The sequence below is a fragment of the Larus michahellis genome, chromosome 7 (assembly GCF_964199755.1).
Source record: "Larus michahellis chromosome 7, bLarMic1.1, whole genome shotgun sequence".
Lineage (NCBI taxonomy): Eukaryota > Metazoa > Chordata > Aves > Charadriiformes > Laridae > Larus > Larus michahellis.
Window position 1 is genome coordinate 43,272,371 of NC_133902.1, and position 25,852 is coordinate 43,298,222.

General features: G+C 56.4%; 1 protein-coding gene across 8 annotated transcripts in view; it reads left to right on the forward strand.

Annotated features, from left to right (window-relative positions):
• TNS1 (tensin 1) overlaps nucleotides 1-19,082 on the forward strand; it is a 67,838-nt gene extending 48,756 nt beyond the window's left edge. For 6 of the 8 annotated variants that reach the window (XM_074596040.1, XM_074596041.1, XM_074596045.1 and 3 more), the window contains 13 exons: nucleotides 2,107-2,199; nucleotides 3,112-3,147; nucleotides 7,033-7,207; nucleotides 7,877-8,745; nucleotides 10,113-10,199; nucleotides 10,869-11,000; nucleotides 11,422-11,514; nucleotides 11,969-12,046; nucleotides 12,391-12,462; nucleotides 12,541-12,709; nucleotides 12,951-13,019; nucleotides 13,374-13,406; nucleotides 14,439-19,082. In XM_074596040.1, the coding sequence (XP_074452141.1) occupies nucleotides 2,107-2,199; nucleotides 3,112-3,147; nucleotides 7,033-7,207; nucleotides 7,877-8,745; nucleotides 10,113-10,199; nucleotides 10,869-11,000; nucleotides 11,422-11,514; nucleotides 11,969-12,046; nucleotides 12,391-12,462; nucleotides 12,541-12,709; nucleotides 12,951-13,019; nucleotides 13,374-13,406; nucleotides 14,439-14,583 (2,051 nt within the window). In that variant the 3' untranslated portion in view covers nucleotides 14,584-19,082. The remainder of the gene's footprint in view (nucleotides 1-2,106; nucleotides 2,200-3,111; nucleotides 3,148-7,032; nucleotides 7,208-7,876; nucleotides 8,746-10,112; nucleotides 10,200-10,868; nucleotides 11,001-11,421; nucleotides 11,515-11,968; nucleotides 12,047-12,390; nucleotides 12,463-12,540; nucleotides 12,710-12,950; nucleotides 13,020-13,373; nucleotides 13,407-14,438) is intronic. The other 2 variants (XM_074596043.1, XM_074596044.1) reach the window with 2 other exon arrangements.
• The last annotated feature ends 6,770 nt before the right edge of the window (nucleotides 19,083-25,852 follow it).

The window sequence follows — 25,852 nt, forward strand, 5'->3', positions numbered from 1 at the left end:
GTCCTGCACCTCTCCATCTTTCCTACTGGCATGGCAAGAAAGGCAGTGAGGCTACAGTAGCAGGCGTGCAGGGGGGAGGCAGGAGGGACTGAAGACTGGGAGGGGGGCTCAGGGCAGACCCTTGCACTCTGTACCACTTCTCGCTTGCTGTTTCCAGGGCAGGAGGTGGAAAAGGCTGGGAGCTGCCAGCCCTTTGCATGCAGCCTGTCTCTGCTCCTCTAGCACAGCATGCCTCCCTTCTGACTAACCCCAACCACGCAGTCGCGGTGGTTTTGTGTGGACTGGGTTTGTGTGATCAGCTTGAGCGATGATCAGCTTGACCCCAATGAACAGCCTCACGTTGTCACAGCATGACTCGGGCTGGACCAGTGCAACAGAGCAGCCGGTCAACTGGGAAACCCATCAAAAAGACGGCAGCCCCCCCTTTACACCCTTAAAACACTTTTGTAGGCTGGATGCTGAGGGGTGCTCTAGGGCTGGGGATGCTCGTGCTGGGTGCAGCCCCCTCTGATGCCACGTCCTGGTCGTAATGGGGCCACCTGCCCCCGCTGTAGCTCAACCCATAGGGCTCGAGGCTGTTTCCTCCTGCGCTGTTGCTGTTCCTTCCCTGCAACCCGCTGGCCTTTGAGCCCTGTCTCATGGGATGCAGTGACTGGAGTGTGGGAGCGTCCCTGGGGCGTTTGGCAGCTTGGAAATGGCCCCGTTGTTCAGGGGACCAGAGAGCTTGTCCCCGGGGCAGCAGCTCCTTGGCAGTGGGACAGTGGCTTGTTTTGGGGGATGAGTCACTCGTAGAGGTGACAGGAACAGCCTGGCTGGGGACGTGGCTGAGAGGCAGTGTTTCCTAGCCAGCGCCAACTGGGGAGGCCTGGGAAGCGTGAAGCTGCAGCTTGCAGGCTTTGCCAAAGTGCCCCCCTGGGGGGACATAGGAGCGATTCCCCTCCATGGGGAGACGACGGTCCCAGGGGAATTCCCGGCCCCGGGAGGACCCCGCCGTTCGTCAGCCAACGGAAGCACAAGCTGACATCGTGGCTTGTGGCCGACCAGATTTGGGGAAATCAGACACCCGCTGGGGAAGGCGCCGCCATCTCGGTTTCCCAGGGACTCGGCTGCTCGGCTGCTCCAGCCCCAGGCTGCTGGGGGGACCTGGCCTCGGGGCGAGGGTCTGGCTTTCCTCCGGAGCTCCCACCACCCACCGCCTCCCGGCCTCGCCGTGGAACCTGCGCCCGTGCTGCCAGCTGGGGACATTCAAACGCTGATGGAGGGATGTGCCCCTCTGGTCCCCTCTGGCTGGACATGAGACCTGGAGGTCTCCCCACAGGAGATGCAGCATCAGGGAAATGGGTCAAACCTGGGGGGGCAGAAGGGAAGAGGAGGCGCAGTCGCCTCGGGGTGGTCCAACCTGCTCCATAAAACCCTGCCACCCCGCACAGCTGGTCCATCCATATCATAGCCGTACATACATATGCAGCTCCTCCTGGTATGTATGTATGGGCCCAGGGGTACAGACCTCACGTGTCCATTGCCACCCCTTGGGGAACATGATCTGTGTGAACATCCTCACCTGCCCGTTGAGCTGATCTGGGGGTGGGGGTGTTTTGGTAGTCCTGCTGTCCTTTTTGTGGGAGGGTTGAGCTGCTCCGGGACAGCCCGGTCCCAGCTCAGCCAGACGTGGGGATCGGCAGAGGGGAATTAAGGTTTGGAATCTCTGGATTGGGGGGCAGCTGCTTGCACAGGGGCAATAAAAGGCTTCATGTCTATGGTGGGACCATTCCCTTGTGAGGACGCTGCTGTGAGATGGGGTCTGGGCCTGCCCTGGTGGGAATTGCCCCCTTTCTCCATCCTGCCAGCCCCACAGTGGGGCAGACTGCTTGTTCCCGGGCACCTCCCATCCCGTGCGCATCCCCAAATGGAGAGGGGGATCGGTGCCCTTCCCTGGGGGTGCTGCTGCACACAAGGGCATCTCCTCTTCCTGGCAGTGCCCAGTTGCAGCCGGTGGGTGGGATGTGTCATGGGGACTCTGAACCCCTGGGCACTGACAGCTCCAGCCTTTCTGAAGCTTCACCTCCCACCCCTCCACTAACGCTCTTGTTTCCCCCATGCCAACAGTGCGTTCTCCCCCCGGCCTGGCCAAGACCCCGCTCTCAGCATTGGGGCTGAAACCCCACAACCCAGCTGAGATCCTGCTGCATCCAGTGGGAGGTGAGTGCAGACATGGGGGCTGTGGGTGGTTTTGGGGGGTGGCATATGCGAGGATACCCCTGGAAGGGTCCCCTGGCTGAAGAAGGCACTTCTGCCTATCTTTTGGGGCCAGGTGGTCCTGGGGTCCTTGTCACCTCCCATCGGGACTCTGGGACTGTGTGAGGGTGGGGGATGTTGGTGCTGCCCTGGGCCCTGCAGGGTCTTCAGTGGTGGAGGCTGGAAAACCCCGGGGTCCTGCCTCCTGCCCAGCCCCACATTCTTTCCTCCCCCACCCTGCTCCATCCCTTCTCCTTCCCCGCACAGCTGGAGAGGGTTCGCTCTCCGAGAGCCGAGCCTGTCAGCCTGAACAGTATCCAGAGCTCTCTCCTTCCTGGAGAGCGGTCTCCGGGTGCAAAGGCCGTGCTGTTCCAGGGACGTGTCCCAGAGCTGCCTGCCAGTCCAGACCTCGCTGTTCCCCAGCACCCGGGGCCCCTTCCTGGGCCATTTCAGGGCTGAGTGTCACCTCCCCAAAACCCGGCTAAGCCCGGGGGAAACAGTTTGGCTGAGCCCACCCAGCAGGACTCTTCTTGCTCTGCCCCCAAGAGTGAGCTGATGCTTTTTTGGTGCTTGCTGGGCTTCTCGGAGCAGCCCTTCGTGGTGGCTCCCTGCTGGGCTGTTCCCTCTTCCCTACCAGCTTCCTGGGTTTTGGACATCATCTCTGGGATGACCAGGTGGACCCTGGGGGTGTCTGAGGCTGGGGTCCTGGTTTGGATTGCAGTGTCGGGCAGGTGTGGGGCTCTCCTTTGCGCTCTGTGTGCCTCTGTCTAAGCAACGCAATGCTGCTTAACTCGGATTTCTCTTTCTTTCTGTCTCACACGTCTCTTCTTCCTCCTCTTCCTGCTCCCATCACTCCCCTGCCCCTCCATCTCTCAGAGCTAGAAGGGGAGGCAGGCGGTGACTCTGAAGAAGGTAAGAAAGGCTTTTTTTTCTCTGTCTCTCTCTTCCCCGCTCATCCCCACTGTCGGGACTGTTGCTCAGAGAAGGCTCCGGCTGCCTGCGCCAGCAGCCTTCCCTTCCACTGGCCCCCAGGGATGTAGGAGCCTGAGTCTTGCCCATCCCGCTCACTTTCGAGGAGGGGAACATCGTGCCTTATGTCTTGGTTGCATTCCCCGATGGAGCTGGAGGTCTGTCACATCGTGTGGCGATCGTCCATGGGGGCTGAGAGCTCTTTGTCAGTGCGTGGCATCCTTGCCGGCGGCACGTGGGGGATGCTGGCACGTCACGGCCAACTTCAGGCGAGCCTGGTTGGGGGCTGGGAGCAGCAGCCCCGGTTTTGGGCTCCTGCCCTCCCCTTCTGGCTTTTCCGCTGCTGTTCAGAGCGAAAATAAACCAAAGTGCAGCACAAAAGGTCACCAGGCGCAGAGGCCACCAGCGTGTGCTGGCTCAGCTGGCTGGGCAGCAGCACAGCGCCGGCAGCCGGTGTGCATCCTCTACCGGCCGGGAGGCTTCCCAAAGTCCCCCCACCTCTCCCATCCTGGGGCTGCGCCTCTTCTGGGAGGCCAAGTACTGGGGCGGTAACTGCGGGGGTGGCTCTGCCGATGGTGGGGGCTCTGGGGTGGCATGTCTTCCAGGGGGATGGAGGCATCGGGAGCAGCTCTGATTCCCTGGAGTGCTGCCTGCTATCTAACGGTTGTTGGGTGGTTTTGCTTTCTTCTTTAATGAAACTTTGGGCCCTCGGGGCCTGGATGGGGAACTATGTGTTCAAGATGGGTTTTGGGGAGAGGATGTCTCTTCTCAGCGAGTTTGCAATGCTTCCCCCGGCCCTGGGAGCCATCAGCATTTCTCCCTGGGAGTTCCTCAAAATGCACGTAGCCCAAATCTGAATGTTGTGTAATAGTGGAGAAAGTGTTTGCTTGAAGAAAATGTTCTGCTTCCAGAGCTGATTTTTCAGCGATGGCTTCTTGGGTACATTAAAGGAAGAAAAGCTGGGATAAGATCAGGCTTTTCCTTCCTAAGTCTCCCGCAGCTTTACCATTTCTGTCCAGCTTTAAGTCTCCAAAGACCCAAACATTCCCTCTCCTTCCCACCAGATGCCAAGGAGCTCAAGCTCTGCTGCTTCTCTGTTCCTGTGGTAGTTCAGCAGCTTGCATGATGGTTGGCCCAGAGCAAGGATGTCCAGTGACGCCATGCTGTCTGGGCTGAGTAGCAACCACTGGCCTCTTGCCCTGCTTTTGTCCTTCTTCATCCTCTCAGATAATGTGATCATAGAATCATAGAATAGTTTGGGTTGGAAGGGATCCTTAAAGGTCATCTAGTCCAACCTCCCCTGCAACAAGGAGGGACATCTTCAACTAGATCAGGTTGCTCAGAGCCCCCTCCAACCTGACCGTGAATGTTTCCAGGGATGGGGCATCTACCACCTCTCTGGGAAACCTGTGCCAGTGTTTCACCACCCTCAGCATAAAAAAATTCTTCCTTATATCTAGTCTAAATCTTCCATCTTTTAGTTTAAAGCCGTTACCCCTTGTCTTGTTGCAACAGGCCCTGCTAAAAAGTTTGTCCCCATCTTTCCTGTAGGCCCCCTTTAAGTACTGAAAGGCTGCAATAAGGTCTCCCTGGAACCTTCTCTTCTCCAGGCTGAACAACCCCAACCCTCTCAGCCTGTCCTCATAGCAGAGGTGCTCCAGCCCTATGATCATTTTTCTGGCCCTCCTCTGGACCCACTCCAACAGGTCCATGTCTTTCCTGTACTGAGGGCACCAGGGCTGGACATAGTACTGCAGGTGGGGTCTCAGGAGAGCGGAGTGATGGGTTTGATGGGATTGAATCTGCAATCCTGAGAAGGGACTGGTTTTTTGGCTTAAGAAAGCTTTGGCTTAGCACCCTCTGCACCCAGCTGCGCACCCCACAAGGGTCCCTGCCCCACTGGGCTCTGCTCAGCTGCACCTGGGGCAGGAAGATGCTCTGGCAGCGCAGGAGCTCAGGGCCTGGCTGCCACCTCCGAGGAAGCTTTAAAACAGCCTGGTGCAGTCGCAGCACTGGGTGTTCCTGGCCAGAGCGCAGCCCTGCCTGGATTCAGGATTCAGGATTCCCGATTACTGCCCCCCCGCCTCCACAATGACTCAAGGCCTTTCTATTCTCCCACTGTCTTCCCATCTCCGGAGCCTCTTCCAAGAAAACACTAGGAGGCAAGAAACTTCCCAGGTTTTTTTTCTTTCTTTTTTTCCCCGTATTGAACCAAACGACTCAAACTCGTGCCCGCAGTCACACACCTCGCTGTGGTACATGTATGCTGTCCCCAGTCCCCGATCCCCTGGCTTGCTTCAGCCCCCACCTTTGCAGGGGGGGGCTGGCATTTTCGCAGGCGTTTGGTCTTAACCTCTTGCAGGCTGACTCATATGTACTGTCTGGCTAATTTTAGTCTGGGGTGGGGAGCTGGGGGAGAAAAGTGAGTAGCTGTGAAATTAATTTAATTACCTAAGCGGCAGTGAGTTTCTTGCAGCTGCCCTGGGCGTCCCCCTGGGCAGCGCCTCGTCCCTGTCGCTCAGAGCCACGTGTCCTGCCTCGGATGCTGGTACCCAGCCCGTGTTGAAGTCCTCGGTCTGGTTTTGATTCAGATCTTTCCTGAGGTGATTGAGTAGAGCTGGGCAGGGAGATCAGCCCAAGGGATGGACAAATCCTCCCCTGTCTACAGGTGGATGGAGCATGGAGACACTGGGGAGGAAGGAGGGGGACCCATGACAGTCTTTTTCCTTGCAACCCCTTGGTCCGGCACTGAACATGGAGCTGTGCATCGGCATCACTGGCTGTGAGCAGGCTTTATTGCCAGCAGGCTTAGCTCTAGCCCGGCTGTTATGACTAATAATAATAATAATGTTTGTCATGCTAATTGCTACTGTGGAGCTGCCTCGGGCATGGCCAGCCTGGAGCCAGGGATCTGCAAGGATGCCCGGCCCACAGCGTTTGACGCCAGCCGGGTCTCGCTTAGGGTGTTGTGCCCCAGCACGGAGGTGGTCGGTGGCACGTGCCAGCCGAGGTGTGACATAGCTGCGGGGAGGTGGGGGATGGGGTCCTTCATCCAGTGTGGCTTTTGGGGGGATACTGGGGGGGTATTGTAGGGATGGGGACCAACCTGGATGGAGCAGGAGGCAGGAGGGAGGGCTGGGTCTGGCGGCTGCCTCGGCTGGTGATGGCCAGCACAGCCCTCTGCTCCTGGCACGGGACAGCTCGGCGACTCCAAAGGAAAATTGCTTTTCTTGGTCTTGCTCATGGGCTCTGGTTTCAAGCCGGGCTGGGAGTGAGAGTGTTGGATCCTGCAGTGGAAATAGCTGGAGCTACTCTCTGGTCTGCTGCTGGAGGTGGCTGGCAGAGGTGGGCCGTGCGGGGCAGGGACCTCTGGGCATCGTCATCAGTCCCGCGTGAGTCAGCGCAGGCTGGGCAGAGTCACCGGCTCTATTTTTAGGGGCAGGGGATGAGCAGGGAGCACGACGTGAGCTGTGTGGCATCCCTTGTGGGGAGGGACGCTGACTCAGAGCAGGGCGGAGGGGCTGTGGAGTGGGAAGGGACTGTGGTCCCACATGCTCCGGTTCCTTCGAGAAAAGGGGTGGGCATGACCCCCCTTCCTGTGCCCTGGCTGGGGTCTTCAGCATCCCTTGGAGTAACCTAAAGGTCCAGATGAGCCAGATGTGGTTTTGCACAATCCCTTGCATGGGGGAAGAGAGACAGGGAAAACGTGCAGCTGGAGGAGCTCAGATCAAGCGCCTTCACTGGCTGAAACAGGGATACCAGGAAGGGCATGGACCCCTTCCCATGGGAGCTGTGGGCTCATCCATTTCCCTTCCTCTTTTGCTGCAGAGCCCAGGAGCTACGTTGAATCGGTGGCCCGCACGGCCACGACGGGCAGAGGAGGGAGCCTGCCCACCGCCCAGCCCGGGGGCCTGGAGGTGCCCGCCAGGAACGGCACCTTCACCAACTCCTTCAACGCCCCCAGCCCCGTCTCCACCAGCAGCCCCATTCACAGCGTGGACGGGTAAGGCAGTGGGTGCAGGTCCTGGGGGCTGGTGGGGCCAGGGCTGAACCCTGCCTGGTGCACAGACTTGCTCCCACTTTGAAATTGCCTTTGCAAGGAACCCCATCTCCCCACACAGGGCTTAAGGGTCCTGGATAACCATGCGGCTTGCTGCCTTGAGGACACAAAGCTGGGTCACTGGTGGTCACTGGTGGCCACTGGTCCTCAGCAGCATCTCGCTGATAACCTGTCCCTCTGGGCAGGAGGAGGGATGGGGTCTGTACCAACGCCTAGCCCTGGGTTGGGCTGAGCATTGGTGCCCTGTGGTGTGATGGAGACGTCATCCTTGTCTCCTCTCCACCCTGCCCATGGGGTGTCCTGTACCAGCTCGCTTGGCGAGGCTGGCAGGGAGGAGCGAACCAGGAGCTTTACTGGGAGAGGAACTGGAAAAAGGCTCTGTCTCCCAGAAAACCATATTTTGAGAGGGAATTGGGATGCATGGGGGAACCAAAGCTGCCTCCAGTTGCTTTCATGCAGCTGGCAGGACCCAGCCTACTGTTGCCTCTGAGCACCCAAGCAGCTTGCTGGCACCATGCCTCAGTTTCCCTGTGCACCACTCACAGGAGGGTGCCAGACAGCAGCAGGAATAAGGGATGGAGCTGAATCCTCCTTCTTCTCATCTCTCCTCAGGGCCTCCCTCCGCAGCTACCCGTCGGAGGGCAGCCCCCACGGCACGGTTACACCTCCCCATGCCTCGGCTGAGCCTGTTTACCGGTCGCCCGTCAGCTCACAGATGCCCTCTGCTCACAGCAGCTACCAAAACTCGTCTCCATCTTCTTTTGCAATGGTCCAAGGTGGGGTCCCAGGCTCGGCATACTCCAGCCCTGACTACCCCGATGGCCGAGCCACCCTCCAGGCAGATCCCCAAGCTCGGCCGCAGACGCAGGTCAATGTGGTGGGGGTCCATGTCCTGCCGGGGAGCCCCCGCACCCTGCACCGGACAGTGGCTACCAACACACCGCCCAGCCCCAGCTTTGGGCGAAGAGCCGTCAACCCCGGTGTGAGCGGTGCTCCAGGTAGCCCCGGGCTGGGCAGGCACACCACGGCAGCCCACGGCAACCTGGTGGCGCCACCGGGGAGTCCCAGCCTGGCCAGGCATCAAGCCATGACAGCCGTCCCCCCTGGCAGCCCCCTGTATGGCTACCCCAGCCTGGAGGAAAGGCACCCGACACTGTCTCGGCAGAGCAGCTCCTCTGGCTACCAGCCTCCCTCCACGCCGTCCTTCCCTGTCTCGCCGGCGTACTACCCCGGCACGAGCACGCCGCACTCCTCCTCCCCGGACTCAGCTGCTTATCGCCAGGGCAGCCCCACGCTGCAGCCCGCGCTGCCTGAGAAGCGGCGGATGTCAGCTGGGGACCGCTCCAACAGCCTGCCCAACTATGCCACCATCAACGGCAAGGTGTCCTCGCCCCTCTCCAGTGGCATGTCCAGCCCCAGCGGTGGGAGCGCCGTCGCCTTCTCCCACACCCTACCGGACTTCTCCAAGTTCTCCATGCCAGGTAAGGGATGCTGTGGGAGGTCCCCGTGTCCCCCTGCCCTGTCCAGGGCTCTCCCTTCCTCCTCCTCGCTGGCCGGTGGGGAAGGCGTTGCAGCCGCGTCCTGATTTACCCCTCCTGCTCATCCGCAAACCGGCGGCACTGCTGGGGCTCGGGCCATTTCCGGCGCTTTCTGCCAAATCCAAACAGGAAAAGCACCGACCCGCCATCACTGGCATAAACAGCGCCCGGAGTTGTGTATGGAGAGATCAAAGCGCCCGGAGGCGGCTTTTCTCTTCCGTGGGGATGCGCTGACCTCCTGGCCCCCTTCCCAGTGGGCTTTACCCTGCCGAGACCCCGCTGCGGTGCTGCCTCCTCGTTTCAAATGGTGTGCCGTGCCCCGGGTGCTGCCGCGCCTGGAACGCCTTCGCTGGCTCCCGTTACGGGACACCTCGGTGACGCCAAGATCAGGCTGATAGGACAAGGGGAATAAAGCCATGGGGCAGCGGTGGCTCCGGCTGCTGGGCCGGTTTCGCTGCCGAGCGGGCAGCCCTTTGTGGGCATGCTGGCGCCCACCCCGGCCCTGTGACTCGTTGTGGCTGGAGACTTTTCCCAGCGGGGAAGCGTGAGCAATTAAAACCCGTAACAATTAGCAAGCGGGCTGGGGAGGAGAGAGAGCCCCCCACCTCTCCAAAGGAGACCAGATTGCAGAGGGCTGATAACACGTCTCCAGCAGAGATGCTATCTGGCCTGCCGGGTTGTTTGCTCAGTTGTCTTTGGAAAGCAGGTGGTTGGAAACATTGCACGGGCAAAGTGGTGGCTTCATGGCCAGAGGACTGGGTCCCACTGGGACCATGTCACTGATGGACACCGAGTGAGGCAGGGTCAGGCTGGGACTGGGGGCTGCATTTCCAAGGGTAGGTTGACCTGTCCAGTTCCTCTGCATGGAGCAAAGATAAGGGAAGGAATTTATTTTTATGATGGATGAACCAAATCTTGAACATTAGAGAGCAATAAAGGCCCTCTGAATTTAGGGGATCTCTCCACCACCCTCTGGACATATCTCTTTCCTCCGACAGCTTTAATTTCACCTGGCCAGCTCCCTTTTAAATGATGAATTCCTATTTTGTCTCTGGCTCTGTGGCCAGGAGGCTCATCCCACACACAGCCCTTCAAGGGCCCTTGTGCCTGGGTTTAGCTTTAGATGGCCATAACCTCCAGGTGATGATTACCCTGCCTGGGTGTGGAGGATTGCGTTGAAGTTAAATCAATGGGCTGGGAGGACGTGAAGGTATTAAGGCTTTAGCGGGATTTGCTAAAAACTCATGCGGAGTTTTAGCTACAACATCTTTTAACTTTTTTCTTGTCTTCTCCTCTTCCCTTCCTTGCAGACATCAGCCCCGAGACTCGTGCCAACGTCAAGTTTGTGCAGGACACTTCCAAGTACTGGTACAAACCGGACATCTCCAGGGAGCAAGGTGGGCAGATGGCACAGGGTGAAGGATACAGTCAAGTGAGCCATGGTTGGGAGTTGGCATGTATCTGGGATCACATGGATTAGCGAGGATTTCTCTTACGGGCTGGGTTAGCAGTGAATGTAGATTATGGATGCACAGACCATGGCAGAGGGGGGTTGAAGCCCAACTCAGCTGCAGGCTTGCATGTTGTGGGCTCCCCAAACTGTCCCCTTGGTGGAGGAACACTGGTCCCCACAGCGTGCAGTGGATCTATGTAGTTTGGGGTGCAGAGCACCCAGAGAGAGCTTAGAAGGATCTCGGAGACATGGCTAAAATAGGGGAGGGGAGAAAAGGAGAGGGCAAGGTGCCTTCAGGGCCAAGGTCCCAGCATTTGGCCGCTGGTCCCTGCCTGTCCTCCAGTGCTTGATTGCTCAGAGCTGGGCTGGGTGGGAATGGGTGCTCTGAGATGTTGATGCAAGGGCAGTGGAGGCCAGGGGAAGATGAGCCGCTGCCTGGCCGCAGACCCACTCGAGACCCCCATCCAGCCGTGCAGGGGGGACAGTGACGCTGTGGTGCCCGGCTGTGACGCCACAGAGCCAGGGGATCCCATCCCAACCCACACTTGCTGGTTTTGGAGGGCTCATCAGCTCTCACTGTGCCAGCTCTGAGGTCTGTTGTTCTCTCCCGCAGCCATCGCGCTGCTGAAGGACAGGGAGCCGGGGGCTTTCATCATCCGAGACAGCCACTCCTTCCGGGGAGCCTACGGCCTCGCCATGAAAGTAGCTTCTCCGCCTCCCACGGTCATGCAGCAGAACAAGAAAGGTATTGTGTGCCCTTCTCCATCCCACGCCGAGATACTTTCCATCGTTCGTCTGGGGCAAGCAGGCAGCTGGGTCTGCTGAGCCAGTCATGCCCTTGGGTATGTGCTGATGTGGCAGGATCCCTCCCTCCCAGCCCTCCCCTCCCAGGGCACAAAGAAGCACCAGACGTCCTCTGCCCTGAGCTGCGGAGGGCTCAGGGACATCTGCATCTTGTGCTTTGGCGTGGCAAAAGGGGGACAGCCTCCCCGGCCCACCAACACCATGGGAGAGCCTGGCTTGGGGTTGACCCTGTGCAAAGGAGGAGGGTGGGCAGAGTGTCAGGGACCCCTCCCTTGGGCTGGCCACTGGTTTCCCCGTGGGACTGCAGAGTGGGAGGAGGAGAGGGGTGGCTCTGTTGTAAGAACATTCCCATCTCTTCCCAGGAGACATCACCAACGAGCTGGTGAGGCACTTCCTCATCGAGACCAGCCCGCGGGGTGTGAAACTAAAAGGATGCCCCAACGAGCCAAATTTTGGTGAGTGCCCCCAGTGTGCTTCTCCCATGCGGGGTTGGGTTGGGAGAGCCTTGCCTTTGCTGGACTATCAAAGCAGACTATCTGGGAGAGCCCCCACCTCTCGTACTGCCTCTTGTCCCTGCACACGTGTAGGACACATGATGCTGCTGGGCAGGGTGGAGGGCAGGGGCTCCCCTTGTTCCAGATATCCCATGGCTAATGTGCTCTGAGGTGCTGCATGAGGACCTCTGCCTGATGTGTTGTTCTGAAGGTGGTCTTGGCTTCTCTGCCCCCTCCCTGAGCCCTCCATGGGCACGGTGGTTTCATCAAGAGGAAATGCTACACGGGGCATTAAAACAACAGTGAAGAACCACACCAAAAATCCTGTTCCCATCCACGCAGATCAGGAATGACCTAACACCGGGGAAAACCCATGTCCCCAGCCCTGTGCTGACCATTTTCCCTCCCTCTCCAGGCTGTCTCTCGGCGCTGGTGTACCAGCACTCCATCATGCCTCTGGCCCTGCCCTGCAAGCTGGTCATTCCTGACCGAGGTAAGTCAGGGCCAGAAAGGAGCAGTGGGACATCTTGCCCTCTGCTGCTTGGGATGGGGTATGGGTTCCCAGCCTCAAGGCTGTATACGCCGAACAGAGCCAGCCCTGGGGATATACCTCTCTCATCTCCATCCTGGATGCTGTACCTCCTTGCTAGTCCCTTCATCCCTGTTCTCAGACAACTTGGAGCCAGACTGGGCTTTACCCTTCATCCTCAGTGCCACATCTACACTGGGATCTGATGCTCGGCAGTTGGAAAGGGGATAGTGCATCTGCCCCCACAGCCTGCAGGGATGGGGTGGGTTTCCAAGCAGGGAGCAGCAATAACACCCTCTCTCTTCTAGATCCCATGGAGGAAAAGAAAGACACTGCGTCGGCCAGCAACTCGGCCACCGACCTCCTCAAACAGGGTGCGGGTGAGTAGAGAGGGCTGCTGCAGGGTGAACGTGGCCCAGGGCAGTGGCTGACCCCATGTCTGCTGTCTCCCCTTCCAGCCTGCAACGTCCTCTTCATCAATTCGGTGGAGATGGAGTCACTGACGGGCCCTCAGGCCATTGCGAAGGCCGTTGCTGAGACACTGGTGGCTGACCCCACACCCACCGCTACCATCGTCCACTTCAAAGTCTCCGCACAAGGCATCACCTTAACGGACAACCAGAGGAAGTAAGACCTTCCGTGGCCATGTCCCCGTGTCCCGAAAGCCAACAGGGCTGTGATCCAGGGAGCATGTTGATGAAGGATGTCCCTGGAGTGGCATGAGCCTTGTCATGGGCAGGACTGGGCTTTGTCCTTGGGTCCTGGAGCATCCTAGGGGAGACCTATGGGTCAGAGACAGTGGGACTGGGCTGTGGTGGGGCACAGGTGGGGGTTCCCTGGCCCTGACGCTCCCTGCCTTGTGTTTCAGGTTGTTCTTCCGACGACACTACCCCCTCAACACCGTCACCTTCTGCGACCTGGACCCCCAGGAAAGAAAGTGAGTGCCCTAACCTTGGGGGAGCACATGTCCCCTGCCCCTTGCCCTCCCCCAGGCTCCTGGACTGCTTGGAGCAGGGTCTTTATTTGCTCTGTCCTCCTTGCTCCTGCAGAGAGCAGGGATGGAATGCACCCTTGAATACCGTGGGGCAACACCAGCTTCTCCTGGTGCCTTCTTGGTGTCTCCAAGCATCTTCATGCTGGGGAAGAGGCGCATCAGTTTTTTTTCCATAGAGCCAAGCCTGTGCAAAGCCAGGCTGGCCCTCTAGCATTGCTGTGGTCGCCCCCATCACAGCGTTGTCTCTCTGTGGGGTGCAAGAGGCACCATCCCTCACACCTCCTCTTCTTCTTGCAGGTGGACTAAAACTGACGGCAGCGGCCCAGCCAAGTAAGTAGTTTCTGTCCTTGATTCCTCCCAGCTGCTGTTGGGGTGGCTCCTGCTTGTGTTTGAGCATTGGCTGGGAGATGCCCCATGCGGAGCAGCCTGAGATAGGCTCAGGTCCTTGCTGCAGGGACATTTCACCCAAGCATGAGACCATGGGTCTGGGGATTCGGGAAACATCTTTCAATCTCGGATTCCTGGTCAGAGCAGGCATGGCCCTTGCTGAACTGGCCATACTGGAAACTGTCCCAGTGGAATCAGCGAGAGCCAGCTCATGAAGCAGACCTGGGGGTTATGTTTGTGGCATATGAGCTCTTCCCTTTCCTCCTGTCCTCCCTAGCGCAGAGCTGCCGGCTGAGCCCATTTCCAGGGGCCAATTCCCACTAATTTTAGCCATTGTGTTAGCAAAGGGGTTTTTATTAGGACGTCCAGCTGCTGGGATATTTCCCCTCTCCAATTAGAAATGCCATGGCCTGGGCCTGTCTCACATTCTGTTCCCCCGTATTTATAACTTGAGTTTGCACGTTCTAATTAAAAAAAAAAGAGGGGGGACATTTTATTTATCAGAGAAGAGACAGACAGAAATAACCCCATCGTCTCACCCAGCTCCCCGTGTCCCCAGTCGGCCTTCACAATGTTATGGGATCTTTCATATGGAGTCTACCCCAATGACCAGCCCATCACGCCTCCGTGGTTTTAAGGGCCATCACCCAAACTGAGGCAGTGCTGTGATCATCGGAAGGTCCCTTCCTGGGGATGGTCTAGGGGAGGGTGGAAGGGATGGTCAGAGCGAGGGGGGTTTGGCCAAGAGATGATGGAAACACAGTGCTGGCCTTGAAAGAAATTGCAGCAAAGGGAAATATTAGACTGGTCTTCATGCAGGTTGTGATGTCTCATGTGATGTCCTCCTCTGTGTCGTGCAAGGTGGATGTTAAAGAGGGGGAGGTGGACAAGACCATGCTGGAAGAGGGTGGTGGTGTTCCATGGGTGAGCAATGATGGCAGACCTCTCTGAGCCTCTCGCCTTCTCCCCACCCAGGCTCTTCGGCTTTGTGGCCAGGAAGCAAGGGAGCACCACAGACAATGTCTGCCATCTCTTTGCCGAGCTGGACCCAGACCAGCCAGCTGCAGCCATCGTCAACTTTGTCTCCAGGGTCATGCTTGGCTCCGGCCAGAAAAGATGAGCCGGCGCTTGCGGGTGATTCTTGAATTTTGGAGAAGGACTTGGAGCTGATCCGAGAAGGAGTGTGAGGAAGTGCATTGTGGGAGAGGGAAGTGAATTGGGGGGGAAAAAGGGTTGGAATTTTGGAGGAAAACAGCAAACAACAAAAAAACCCCAACGAAACCCCTAAAAACTCAACACAAGCCAAACACACACATAGAGGAACCAAAACCACGCACCTACGTAAGAGAGCCACAAAGTCACGCCAGACAGGATGCATGTCCCATCGCAGGGAAGGTGACCAAAGCGAAGGCGGCAGTGAGAGGTGTGTTCCCAGCTTTCGGCATCACAGTCCTGAGCAGTTACGTCCACTCGGGACCAAACGTGGGACCATGAATGATGTTCTCCATCTGGAAAAAAGGACACAACCGGCAAAACCCATGGAAGAAGCTCCATCCCAGCAGCTCCATCATGAACGTCTGCTGTGTGTTTGAAACGACCCGTAGGAGATAACACCTTGGGCTGGGTCTGTGGGACACGGGAGGAGATGCCCTCGGAAACCTTCCCTTGCCCGGCTGTAGTGGAGGGTCCTTACTGGTCCCCACGCTTCTCCCGAAACCTGCCAGCTGCCTGGCGACTTGCTGGGGACATGGGGGGGCTTGGTCCTGAGCCCTCCCATCCGCAGGGAGCTTGGCTGTGGGCTGACATCCATTGCTGACCCAGAGCCCAGCGCCGGTCACAGGTGAGCCGCCGTGAGTCCATCTGGAGATGGGGGGAAGCATTTCCCCACCTCCCCTGGGGGTGCTTGTGCCCCCCAGCACATGGGGAGGTGTGGGGGGGCTCCTGCCATCCCACGCCTTGGGAAGGCAGAGGCTCCCCGGGAAGCTCCTGGGAGGATGCAGAAAATCGCCTCCTCTCCCGTCTTCCCCTTTTCCCTCCCATCACTAGTCCTCTTTGGCAGTTTTCTACTGCAGCCTGTCACACGTTCTCTTAACACACACACACACAAAAACAAAAAAGAAAGGAAAGAAAAACATTTTAATAATAATAATAATTATAATAATAGCGGATGCTGGCACAGGTGGCTTCCCTGTGCGAAGCAGCGGACCCGTGGCTACCCCTATCTTGCTCTTCGGAGACGCGCAAGCGGTTTTTTACATTGCATGGATGTTCAAGTTGCACGAAAGGCGAATGACTACAAGTAACTCAGGCGCTTTTTTCTCCTTTTATTTTGGAGGCCACGTTAAAAAAAAAAAAGAAAAAGAAGGAAGAAAATATTAAAAAAAAAAAATATATATTAAAGGAAAGGACCTGCAGTCGCTGGGCAGCTTTGGCTCGGTGGGGAGGTAACAGGTCCTCCGAGAGCCGCCCTGTTCAGCACGCATGTACCCCCAAAACCGGCTGGCTGGAGGCTCATGCCCCCCCGAATGCACCGTAGTTTCGCCGCGGCTTCAGTGCTGTTGGCTCTTCCCTTTGCTTCGGGAGGTGAGGAGGGCCAGCCGGGGGGGGCGAGAAGGGCAAAGGGCCCCCGTGCCACTGCGGCCGGGGGTCGGGGGGCGAGACATGGTTGGGGGGCAGCAGGCGGAGGTCCCAGCCCCACGGCGCTGTGGTGGGGCAGAGGATGTTTTGGTCACACGTGCAGGTTCGGGATTGGGGGGCACGGTCCTTGCCGAGCCCTCTGCTGCAAATTTCCCCCTGAGAACCTTCTGGGTGAAGTTTTCAGCGCAAAGTGGCCCAGATCGATTGTTGGGGGCAAAAATTAGAAACGTAGCACTGCAGCCCCCCCACCCCCAAAAGCTCGCCTCCCTTGGACCGCCTTTGCCTTGATAGCTATAATATATATACGAGCTATACTGACGAAATACTGTAAGCTAACGAAATTTTAAGGAGGAAAAACAGGTTAAATTTACACTCCGAAAATATTTATTTTTGCCATATTGCTTTCCGCGCATCATTATCTCCCCCATCATATCCGTCCTGTTCCCTTCAACCCCCTTCCCCTGCCCCGGGGAAACACCTGCACGTTAGAAGAAAATCCAGAGCAAGGGAAAAATAGGGATGGGGGAAGAGGCGCGGGGGTTGTGTCCCCCCACCCCGTGTCGGGACGGTGTGCGTGTGACCGGCGTGCGTGTGCGTGCGTGTGTGTGTGTGTGCGTGGGGGGGAGCGAGCGGCGTGGGCGCCCGGAGGCTGTACCGAGGTACCGAAGCGAGCGTTGAAAGGATGCGTAGCGGGGAGTTGGTTGCGAGATGGCGGCGGCGGGACGACGGGGGGGTTTCTGGGGAGGAAGGGGGGCTTTCCCCTCTCCCCGGCTCCCCGGCCGCATGGATGCGGAGACCTTTTCATTTTTGATGTTTCCAAAAAAAAAAAGCGATTCCCTCCTTCTGCGAAATTCAAGCGAGATGAGAGACGATCTCACCCGTAATCTCCTCACCCTGCCGTTCACCGATTAGAGGAAACACTGTGTTTATAGATATATAAAGATATATTTTTGAAAGCCTCTATTTTTCAGACTTGGTTTTTCTCACTGCTAAGAAAAAAGATGATAATAATGTAATTTTATTTTAATCTGCTGCCTCGGAAACCGGTGCTTGAAACCCCCATTCCTCTTTTTCTCCCCATGCAAACGAAGCAGACCTAAGCACCCCGGAGATGTCGCGTAGAAGCTGACCCCAGCAGATACCTGCCCATAGCATCACGCCTGCTTCGGGCCCTGAGCCGCCCACGGCTTCCCCACTAACCCACTAGCTGAAGAGTTAGACCGTATCCAAATCTCGAACACTAACAAAATTGTCCGATGATTATATTATTTTTTTAACACAGAGCTAATCACCTTCCAATGATGTAGCCGGGTGTTTGTCAGCTCCCTTTAAAGGCACTTTTTTTTTTTTTTTTCCTTTTATCTCCTTTTTAAAGTTACAGTTTTAGGTGTAACTACCCTTTCTGTTCCCCGGGAGAGACTGTCAGCCAGCGTTGCGGATCACCCAGCTCCTGGGGCTGGCGGGGACCTAGTGTTGATATTTTTTTCCTTACGAAAGGAACAGAAAAGACTCTTTGGGATTTTTTTTTTGTTTTTTTTTTTTTTTGTTTTTTTTTCTTTGGTTTTTAAATGCAGTCATGGTATTTGAGATTCGAGCTTGCGCGAGTTAAGCCCAGCATATGTTTCGTTGTAATCACACTGCCGTTCTCAGCAGCCGGATGGTATCTCTCTCTCTCTCACACACACACACACAAACACATCCCTCCTTCCTGCACAAAGAACTGCATATATTCTTGCCAAAGATATCCTTAAAAACGCACTTTTCCCCACATATATATATATATTTTTTTTTTTTTTTGCGTGTGTAAATTTATTGTGCGTGCCCTTTTTTTGTGTCGGTTTGTTCTTCGGAGAAGCCCCTTCCCGCCCGTCCTCCCTTTGCTGTCGATGTTGCTGTCTGTTGGGAAACACTCCCCGGGGCGGGGGGGTGTGTGTGTGTTCGTTTGCTGCCTGTCCCGAACGGTAGTGCCTACAGGGTGCAAAATGTGGGGTTCCCATTCAATGGGGCTACCTCCCTCTGGAGCTATTCTGGGGGATGATCCCTGTCATCATCTCCCGATGGGATGCGCCCATCTCGTGGCCTTTGCCAGCCCCCCCCGCCATCGCCAGTGGAGATGGGGGGGGGTCTCATGGGGTTAAGCAGATAAATTGAGCGAAGTTTGGGGTTCCTCTGGCTTGCAGCATTTGCTGGCTGCCCCTTGGTCAAACCACACATGGTAAACAAACCAGGTAGGGGGAAAAAAAAATAAACCCAACCCAGCCTCCGGGCATCGATTTTTCTAGCGAGCGAGTTCAACCGCCTGAACCCAAGCGCAAAGTAAATGCCCACCCAGCAGGTCGGGCAGGTAAAGAAACCAGTCGCCCCAAAAACCCCAGACAGCAGCATCAACAAAAGGCAACCCTTCCCGTTGGAGCAGGCAGGAGGATCAGACAGCAAAGGAGCCCGCAGGGGCTTGTTTCATTTCGTTCGTTTGTTTTGCAAATTGCGAGGTTGGTTTGGGGTTACTCTTTTTTTTTCTTTTTTTTTTTTTTTCTTTTCCTTAAAAAGGGAAGGAAAAAAAAAAAAGAAAAAAAGGAAGTAACCCAACGTTTCCGTTGGCGGATCCCGTGCCGCCGTGTTATGCGTGGGGTTTTTATTTTGTTGTTATTGTTGTTGTCTTTGTTACTTTGGGAACGTTACAGATTTATTTGCTAATCAGTGTTAATGAACAGTTTAAAACTTTTAGACTCGCCCCTTTCTGTGTATTTATATAGATGGAAAAAAAAAATACGTTATATTTTGTATCTTCGTGCCCACAACGTTGTCGCGCGTGTAAGGATGACTTCGGTCGCACCATGTCCGTGTGTGAATGTGACTCCGCTGTTGTCTTCCCGTTGTACAGATGTCGGATACTTTGCAGTTCATTGTATGGCTTTATAAAGTGGTAAAAACAACAAAAAAAAATAATCAGTTATATAAAATATACTGTTGCTTGGAATGCCAGCTTGGTGTCTGGATCGCTGGAAACGTACCTTGAAATTTAAGGGAGCGCAGGAATAAATGCTCTGTTCTTTTTGCACAGGGGAAAAAAAAAAATCAAAAACCAACCTAAACCCCAGCAGGTGCTGTGTTTTCTCCAGGCTGTCGTCCCCCACCACAAAACGATCCTCGAGGGCAGACTGGGGCCCCCAGACAGACGCGGGGCGGTGGGCGTGGGAAGAAGGGGGGGTTGTGCTGCTGCCTGTCAGCCTCCAGCCGCAGCTTGTGTTCGCCAGATGCTGGCTAACCAGGCAGCCCCAAAAACTTCCGACATGGCTCCGGCTTGGGCTTTTGTTTACCAGGAGGGATCTCTCCGGCTTGCCCTGCAGACGCTGGGTGCCCTTCAAATCCCACTGCTTTCTCCCAGGTTGCCTTTAGGTGCCTTTTGCCCAGCTCTGGGCATCCCCTTTGAGTCCCTTTCCCGTAGGAGAGCGGGACGGGATGATGCTGATACAGGGTCTTTTGCCTTTGCGAAGGTCTGCCCCCATTAAATCCCACTCCCTGCCCCATTTGGAGCCATCTTGCTCCCCTGTGCCTTGCAAAACTCCCCCTCCCAGAGTCTCAGGCCTGGCTTTTCCAGCATTCACGGAGCAATTCCCAGCATCCGTCAGAGCCCTCAGCCCCCGGCTCTCTGGCTCCGCTCCTTCCCCTCCTTGCTGAGTTGGTGGCCAAGACCCGGCCCCCGGGATGGATTGAGTTTAATTATACGAGAAATATCAGCCAGAGCAGCGGCAGTTTCTCTGGCGCCAGCGCTGCTGCGGCTCAGAGGCTCAGAGCTTCTCCCGGGAGCCGGCAGCACTAAAAATACCTCCTGCCTTTCTTTAAAATAGCTGCAGGCCGAGGGGCGGATTGAGGGGGCTGCTTGCGCGGGGGGGACCCTGTGCTGTGGGGCTTGTGCTGGGAGGCGAAGGCAAGAGGGGTAAAAAAAAAGAAAAGGGAGGAGATGGGCTGGTTTCTGTCACCCCCTCCAGAAATAGCTGTGGGCTCGTGGGTGGGCACCCAAGCGAGGTGCCCTCCGAGCCAGGCTGCACCACGGGACTTCGGGATGTACCTGGTGTCTGCCAGCCTTGGCCTCGGCTGTCCCCCGTCTACCCACCGGCAAGATGGGACCTGCAGCCTCCTCTCCCTGTCCCACACAGCGGGGATGGTATTTTCTTGCCAACTGCTCTTGGTTTTGTTTCTTCCCCAGTTCCTGCTGGAATCGCCACCCCCTGGCCCAGGAGCTGGCACCAGCAGTCTGTCCGTTCCCAGTGATCCTGCCTGGCTGGGCTGGACATGGCTGGGCGTCCCCCAGGCAGGAGGGAGAGGCGGCGAGTGCCTGGCGAGGTGGCACGGACAGACTATTCATTGCGAGCCATAAACTGCTGAGCATTCCCCCCTCCTCTTCCCCATCCCTTTTCTGCAGATAATTCCCCATTTCCTTTCCAAAATTCCTTGGGAGCTTCTGGTTTGTGTTTTTCCTCGGCATGTTCTTATCTGCCACCCGCTTCCCCTCGCTGGCTGTCACAGTGCAGGCTTTTCATGGTCTCCCTCTTTGCAGCCTGCTGCTGTCTCCAAGCCAGGCTTGTGGCTCTGGTGTGACCATCAGGCAAGGCAGGTCCCACCAGCTCCACGCCGGGAAACTTTGCCCCCATCGCATCTCCCCGTGCCTGTCAGGTCCCCCCACCTTCAGATTCCCAAAACAGCCATTTTTTTGATACTTTCAGCCCCTGCTCTGGAGACTCTGGGCCACCCGCGCAATTTTTCTGGTGGGACTGTGAAAAGTGGTGAAGTTGCCTAGTCCTCTCTGCCTCCTGCTCCTGGAGAAAAGGGTGGGCATGCTGTTGGACAGTCAGGAAACCGTGGGTTGGGGCATCAAGCCTTCACCGAGGGCAAGTATCCCTATAGCCAGCTCCCGTGCAAATGTAGTCAGACTCCCAGCAACCTTTATTTAACAGATTTTAAAGCCCAGGCCCCAGGATCCAGAGGCTTATTGGGTTGTGGGGGGCTGTTGGCAGATAAAAGCTATCTGGAAAGCCATGGCCTGAGTCCAGGGGGGAGCACCTTGAGGGATGCTCCTGGGAGAAACCTGGGAGGTGGGTCTGTCCCCCCACCACCATCATTTTCCGTTGGCTAAGCTAGAAACAATCCTCAGATCTGGAGCGAAACTGGGGTCACGGTGGTAGGGATGGGGCAGTTTCATCTTCCTTTACTTTTACTCTTTCCCAGGCTTCTCAGCAGTGCTGATCTCCCCCCAGAAATGCCCCCAAGGGACAGAAAGCGTGACACAACCTGGCTTTTCCCGGGTACGGTGTCTGGGCACAGGCCAGGAGCCAGCCAGCCTCTCCCAGGTGCGAAGGGTGGAGCAGACCTGATGTGGGCAGAAGTCACCCTGGGGCTGGAGTGACCTGTGCTCACGTCTGCACCTTATTCAGCAAACAGTGTCCCCGTCCCCTGTCCTACTGCAACAACCGATGTCAAACCACCCCAGCCATGTCCTCCCTGCCAGTCTGAACCTGCCTTCGCCCCATCGCCACACAGGGGAGGGACTCGTCCACGTGGAGCTGGGTCTGACCGATGCTGCATCGCTGCCTGCCGAGCACCCACATCCCATTTCCCAGCCCAGTTCACACTCTGCGGTGTTATGGGCAGGATGGACTGGGACCTGACGTGAAAAACAGCCTCTGGGTGTTGGAGTCACTCAAGCGTGCTAGAAGGTTTGATAGATGCTCCTCTCATGCCTGCACGCACGCACGCATCCCTGTGCAACACCACGCACAGATGAAGGTGGGCACACACATGATCCTGCCTGGGGGGGCTGCACACGTGGGAATGGCAGTGGCTCCCTGCAGGCTGCAAATCCCTCTGTGGTGTCTGGGATGCTGCTGCTGAGTTAGCGCATCCCTGAGCTGCTCGGCCACTGCGTGTGACGGTGACATCCCAAGCTATTGGCGGAGGCTTGGGCTCCTGTTGACACACAGCCTGTGGCTGGGCAGCACCAAACCAGGAGCTTTAGAGGTAAAAGAGAGGGGTCAACCAGCTTCCCTCACCCCAGCAGCCCCCTTGGAGCTCCCTCTGTTCCCTGGGCCAGACCCTCAGCCCTTCCGTGGGAGGGGACCAAGCCAGTTGTAGGGGACACAATGTGTGAGTGCCTCCATCCAACCCAGCAGGGTCTGGGGAAGTCCGTCTGGATGGTGGTGAGAAAAGCCATCCCAAAAATGGCTATAGAGGCTTCATCATCATCCCAGTGGGATGTTACTGCTTGGAGTGGGGCATAAACATACAGCCTGTGGTGCAGAAGTTACCCACTCTCCATGGCCATGGTGGACAAGGAAAAGCAACAGAAGGGGATTTGGGTTAACTATTGAATAAAGAGGGACAATGTGACACTCTGGAATGGTTTACCTGGAGAAGGAGTGGAATTGAAACCCTGGAGGTGTTTGAGGACAGGGAGGAGAGGGGCTGGGCTAGTCCTTCTTCAGAGCAGAGCCATCTGTAGGAGGTCTGGGCTGTCCCTTGGAGAAGGGCGATGGGTAGGACTGGGCTGTCCTTCTGCCTTGTGAGGTTCTGGCTCCATCTACAGGGATGTGCCTCCAAGTGATGGAGGCTTTCGACAGACGCACGCCCAAAGCAGGCTGGGCAGGAGGTGATGCAGCCAGCTTCTCCTGTGGCTCTTCTGCACAGCCTCTGCCAGGCCCTGCCAGCCTTTCACATGAGCACAGCCCAAAGGTGACCCTGTGCAGCCCTTTGGTGCCGGAGACTCTTTCCACCTCCCCAGCAGTACCGTGCAGCCTTGCCTCCCAAGGGACCGTGTAGTCCAAGCTAAATCAGGCAGCAGCCTAAATTCAAAAGCTCAGGTGAGTAAAAGCAACATTAGCCAGGTCTCTTCTCCCTGAGTTGATGCTCACCATGTCACTGTCCTTCCTTGGATGTCCCTTATGCCAGCAATTTTAGGCAGGTATGAAGTAGTGACAAGAAAGAATCCAGACCATTCCAGCATGCAGAACAGGTCTGCGTGCAGCCAGGCTAAAGAAAGCAATGGAGGTTAGAGAAGGAATTGTTAGGGTTCTCTAACCCTTGCAGCACCTTGTTCATAACCTCTCTGCCCCAGCCCAGGACAAGGATGTTCTTCTAACGCACTCGATGGTCCTTCATTTCTTACCTTCATTTCTCACCTCTTTCATGCTCTGCCTTTTGTCTACTTCAAACTACAACACCCGATGGCCTCCAGCTGGCTCTACCCACGTATCCTTGTGGTGGGATAACCTGAGTGGAACTGGCCTCTGCCTCCTCGTGTCTTGATGATCTCAGGGTGACTCACGCCTGCCTACCTCTTGGCTGCCACCCCATATTTGCACTGTCTCATTGCTTGTCCCTCTCATCCCTACCTGGGGCTCAGGCAGTGCCCAGCAGAAATAGGCATGCAATTCATCTCCAGTCAAAACCAAGCCTTTCCAACATGGAAGCATCCCTGGGACATCAATATGTCGTGGTGGCATCTAGTCCCAGCAGAAAATTCCTAGTTAATGTCAGGGAAGAGAGCGTTTGGCCCCAAAATGGGAGTCATCCTTTTGGACTCCAAGCTCCCTCCTCTCCACGTCTCTGCCTGCCAGCCTGAAGGCACGGAGGGATGTCTCTCTGTTCTGGTGACACTGGAACAGTGGTGTGGCCTTGGCATGTGGCATCTTTCTGGTGGTGGTGATAAAGGTCCTGCTCTGAGCTTTCCTGTCTGCGTCAGGGCGACCTACATGTGCAGTTGGTAACGGTGCCAGACAGCTGGGACCATCCTCTGGGCGGGCAGGTGTGAGGCGCACACACACACGTACGTGCATGCTCACACTGTGTGTGTATTCACAACAGGAGAGAAATACAACAGAAATACAACAGAAATACCTTTCTGATCTTTTTTTTCTCATCATTCCTAACTCAAGCTCGAGTGCTATCTGCTATGGATCTCCCCCTCTCGCCTCAAAAAAAAAAAAAAAAACAAGCCAGAAAGAAAGAAAGAAGGAAAGAAAGACAAAGCGCAGGGAGGAATGCAATATTTGCAATCTCATTGTTTTAGGCCTCCAACGACTGGATGAAACAAGCCACCAGCGAACAGCTTCTCGTGACTGTGCACAGCGCCCTTGCCAGAAGAGCCGGCCTCTAACGAGAACAGCATGTGGGAGGGGAGGCTGCGTTGAATCAAAGCAGAGAGCAGCAGCGACCTCAGCCCTGGTGTAGGGGAGCTCTGCTGGGATGCACTGCAGCCGCTCGAGAGGGCCGGGGAGGAGAGGGGAAGAGAGGTTTATTGCTGAAGCACCTCGTTGCCTTGGCTGTCTGTGGGGCTGCTTGTGTGAGAGCAATCTATCCTGACAGAAGATGCTTCGCAAACACCTTTGGCTTTACTGAGCTCTCAGTTTTTCCCAGCCCTTCTGGGTATCTTTTCTGAGCCACCCTTGCCTGTTTCTCCATCTGGGAGAACAGGGGGAAACCCCTCACCCACCAGCCTGAGGGTAGTCTTGAAAGGCTTGTGCTTATGTGGGCTCCCTCTCCGGGCTGGGATTTTGCAAGCACACTAGGCTGAGAAGGGCAAAACCAAGGAGGAACGCCTGTGTGGTGTGGGAGAAAATGGTTATGGTGACTTGCGTTATAGTCTTCTCCCTTTGAGACAGCTTGGATTGAGCCAGTATCTCAGGACAGCGTGAGGGGACTCTGTCTGGTTCCTGTACGGTCTCGACCGGAGGTGGCTCCATGGTTTATGTGCATGGAGCAGTTTCCAAAATGCCACAGCTTTGCCAGCCCCTGGCTCCTCATGACCTTTCAGAGACCTGGGACCCCTATGGCCATGATCTCCTTAGCTGAAATCTCTTCTTCCGCTTATACCAGAAAGTCAAGTTCACTCCCATCAGCTTTGCCTCATGCCCCTTGGTTCTCCATGGATCCCTTGTGCTCAAGCAGAGGAGAGGGAAAAAGAGTGTCTCTGCACGCAGTTTGCCCAACACTGTCTTCAGGGACCTTTTCCTGCGTGTCCTCAGCCTTTGTTTCTGTCACTTCAGGAAGACTCTTGCTCCTCAGCTGGGGAGATGGTGCTCAGGGGCCACTGGGACCCTCCACAGCTGAGAGGAGAGACGAGAGGCTGTTTTTGGAGGCAGTGATCTCCCTGGGAGGACCGGAAAGGTTTGTAGGACATGCCTGGGATGCCTGGGACATGTGGAGCAGCCAAGCTGACATTTTGGCTGAGTGCCACTCAGTAAGACGTGAGGAGAAGCAGGAACCTGTGCCAAGGTTCTATTTTAAAGCAGCCCCCCTTGAACCCTTTGATATGGATAGCACTGGGGATAGGGTTTCGCACGTCTTTATAGCTCACACTTCCACGTGAGAGAAATCTCAGCCTTGTTCAGGCAGGCTGCTATCCTCCTCGGCTTGCTGGGTTGCAAGCGATGGCTGTCCTTCCTTCCCAAGGGCCCCCAGCTCCAGCCTCATCCCGATGCAGAGCGAGATCCTTGATACCCTCCACTGAGGAGAAAGTGCTTGGCTGTGAGCTTTCTCGTGGCCTGTTGCTCATTCCTGGCTTTCCTCCCCTTCACTGGGAAACAGGGAGACACTGCATCTGTAGATACTTCAGAAACTGCTGCATGAGGGAAGGAAAAATGGCCGTGCAGAGCATGGAGGATGAACCCAGGGACCCTCACCACCCTGCTATCAGCACCCTGGTATCCCATCTCTGACTCTCCCTCTACCTCCTTTTGACCAAGTGTCCTCTCAGAGCC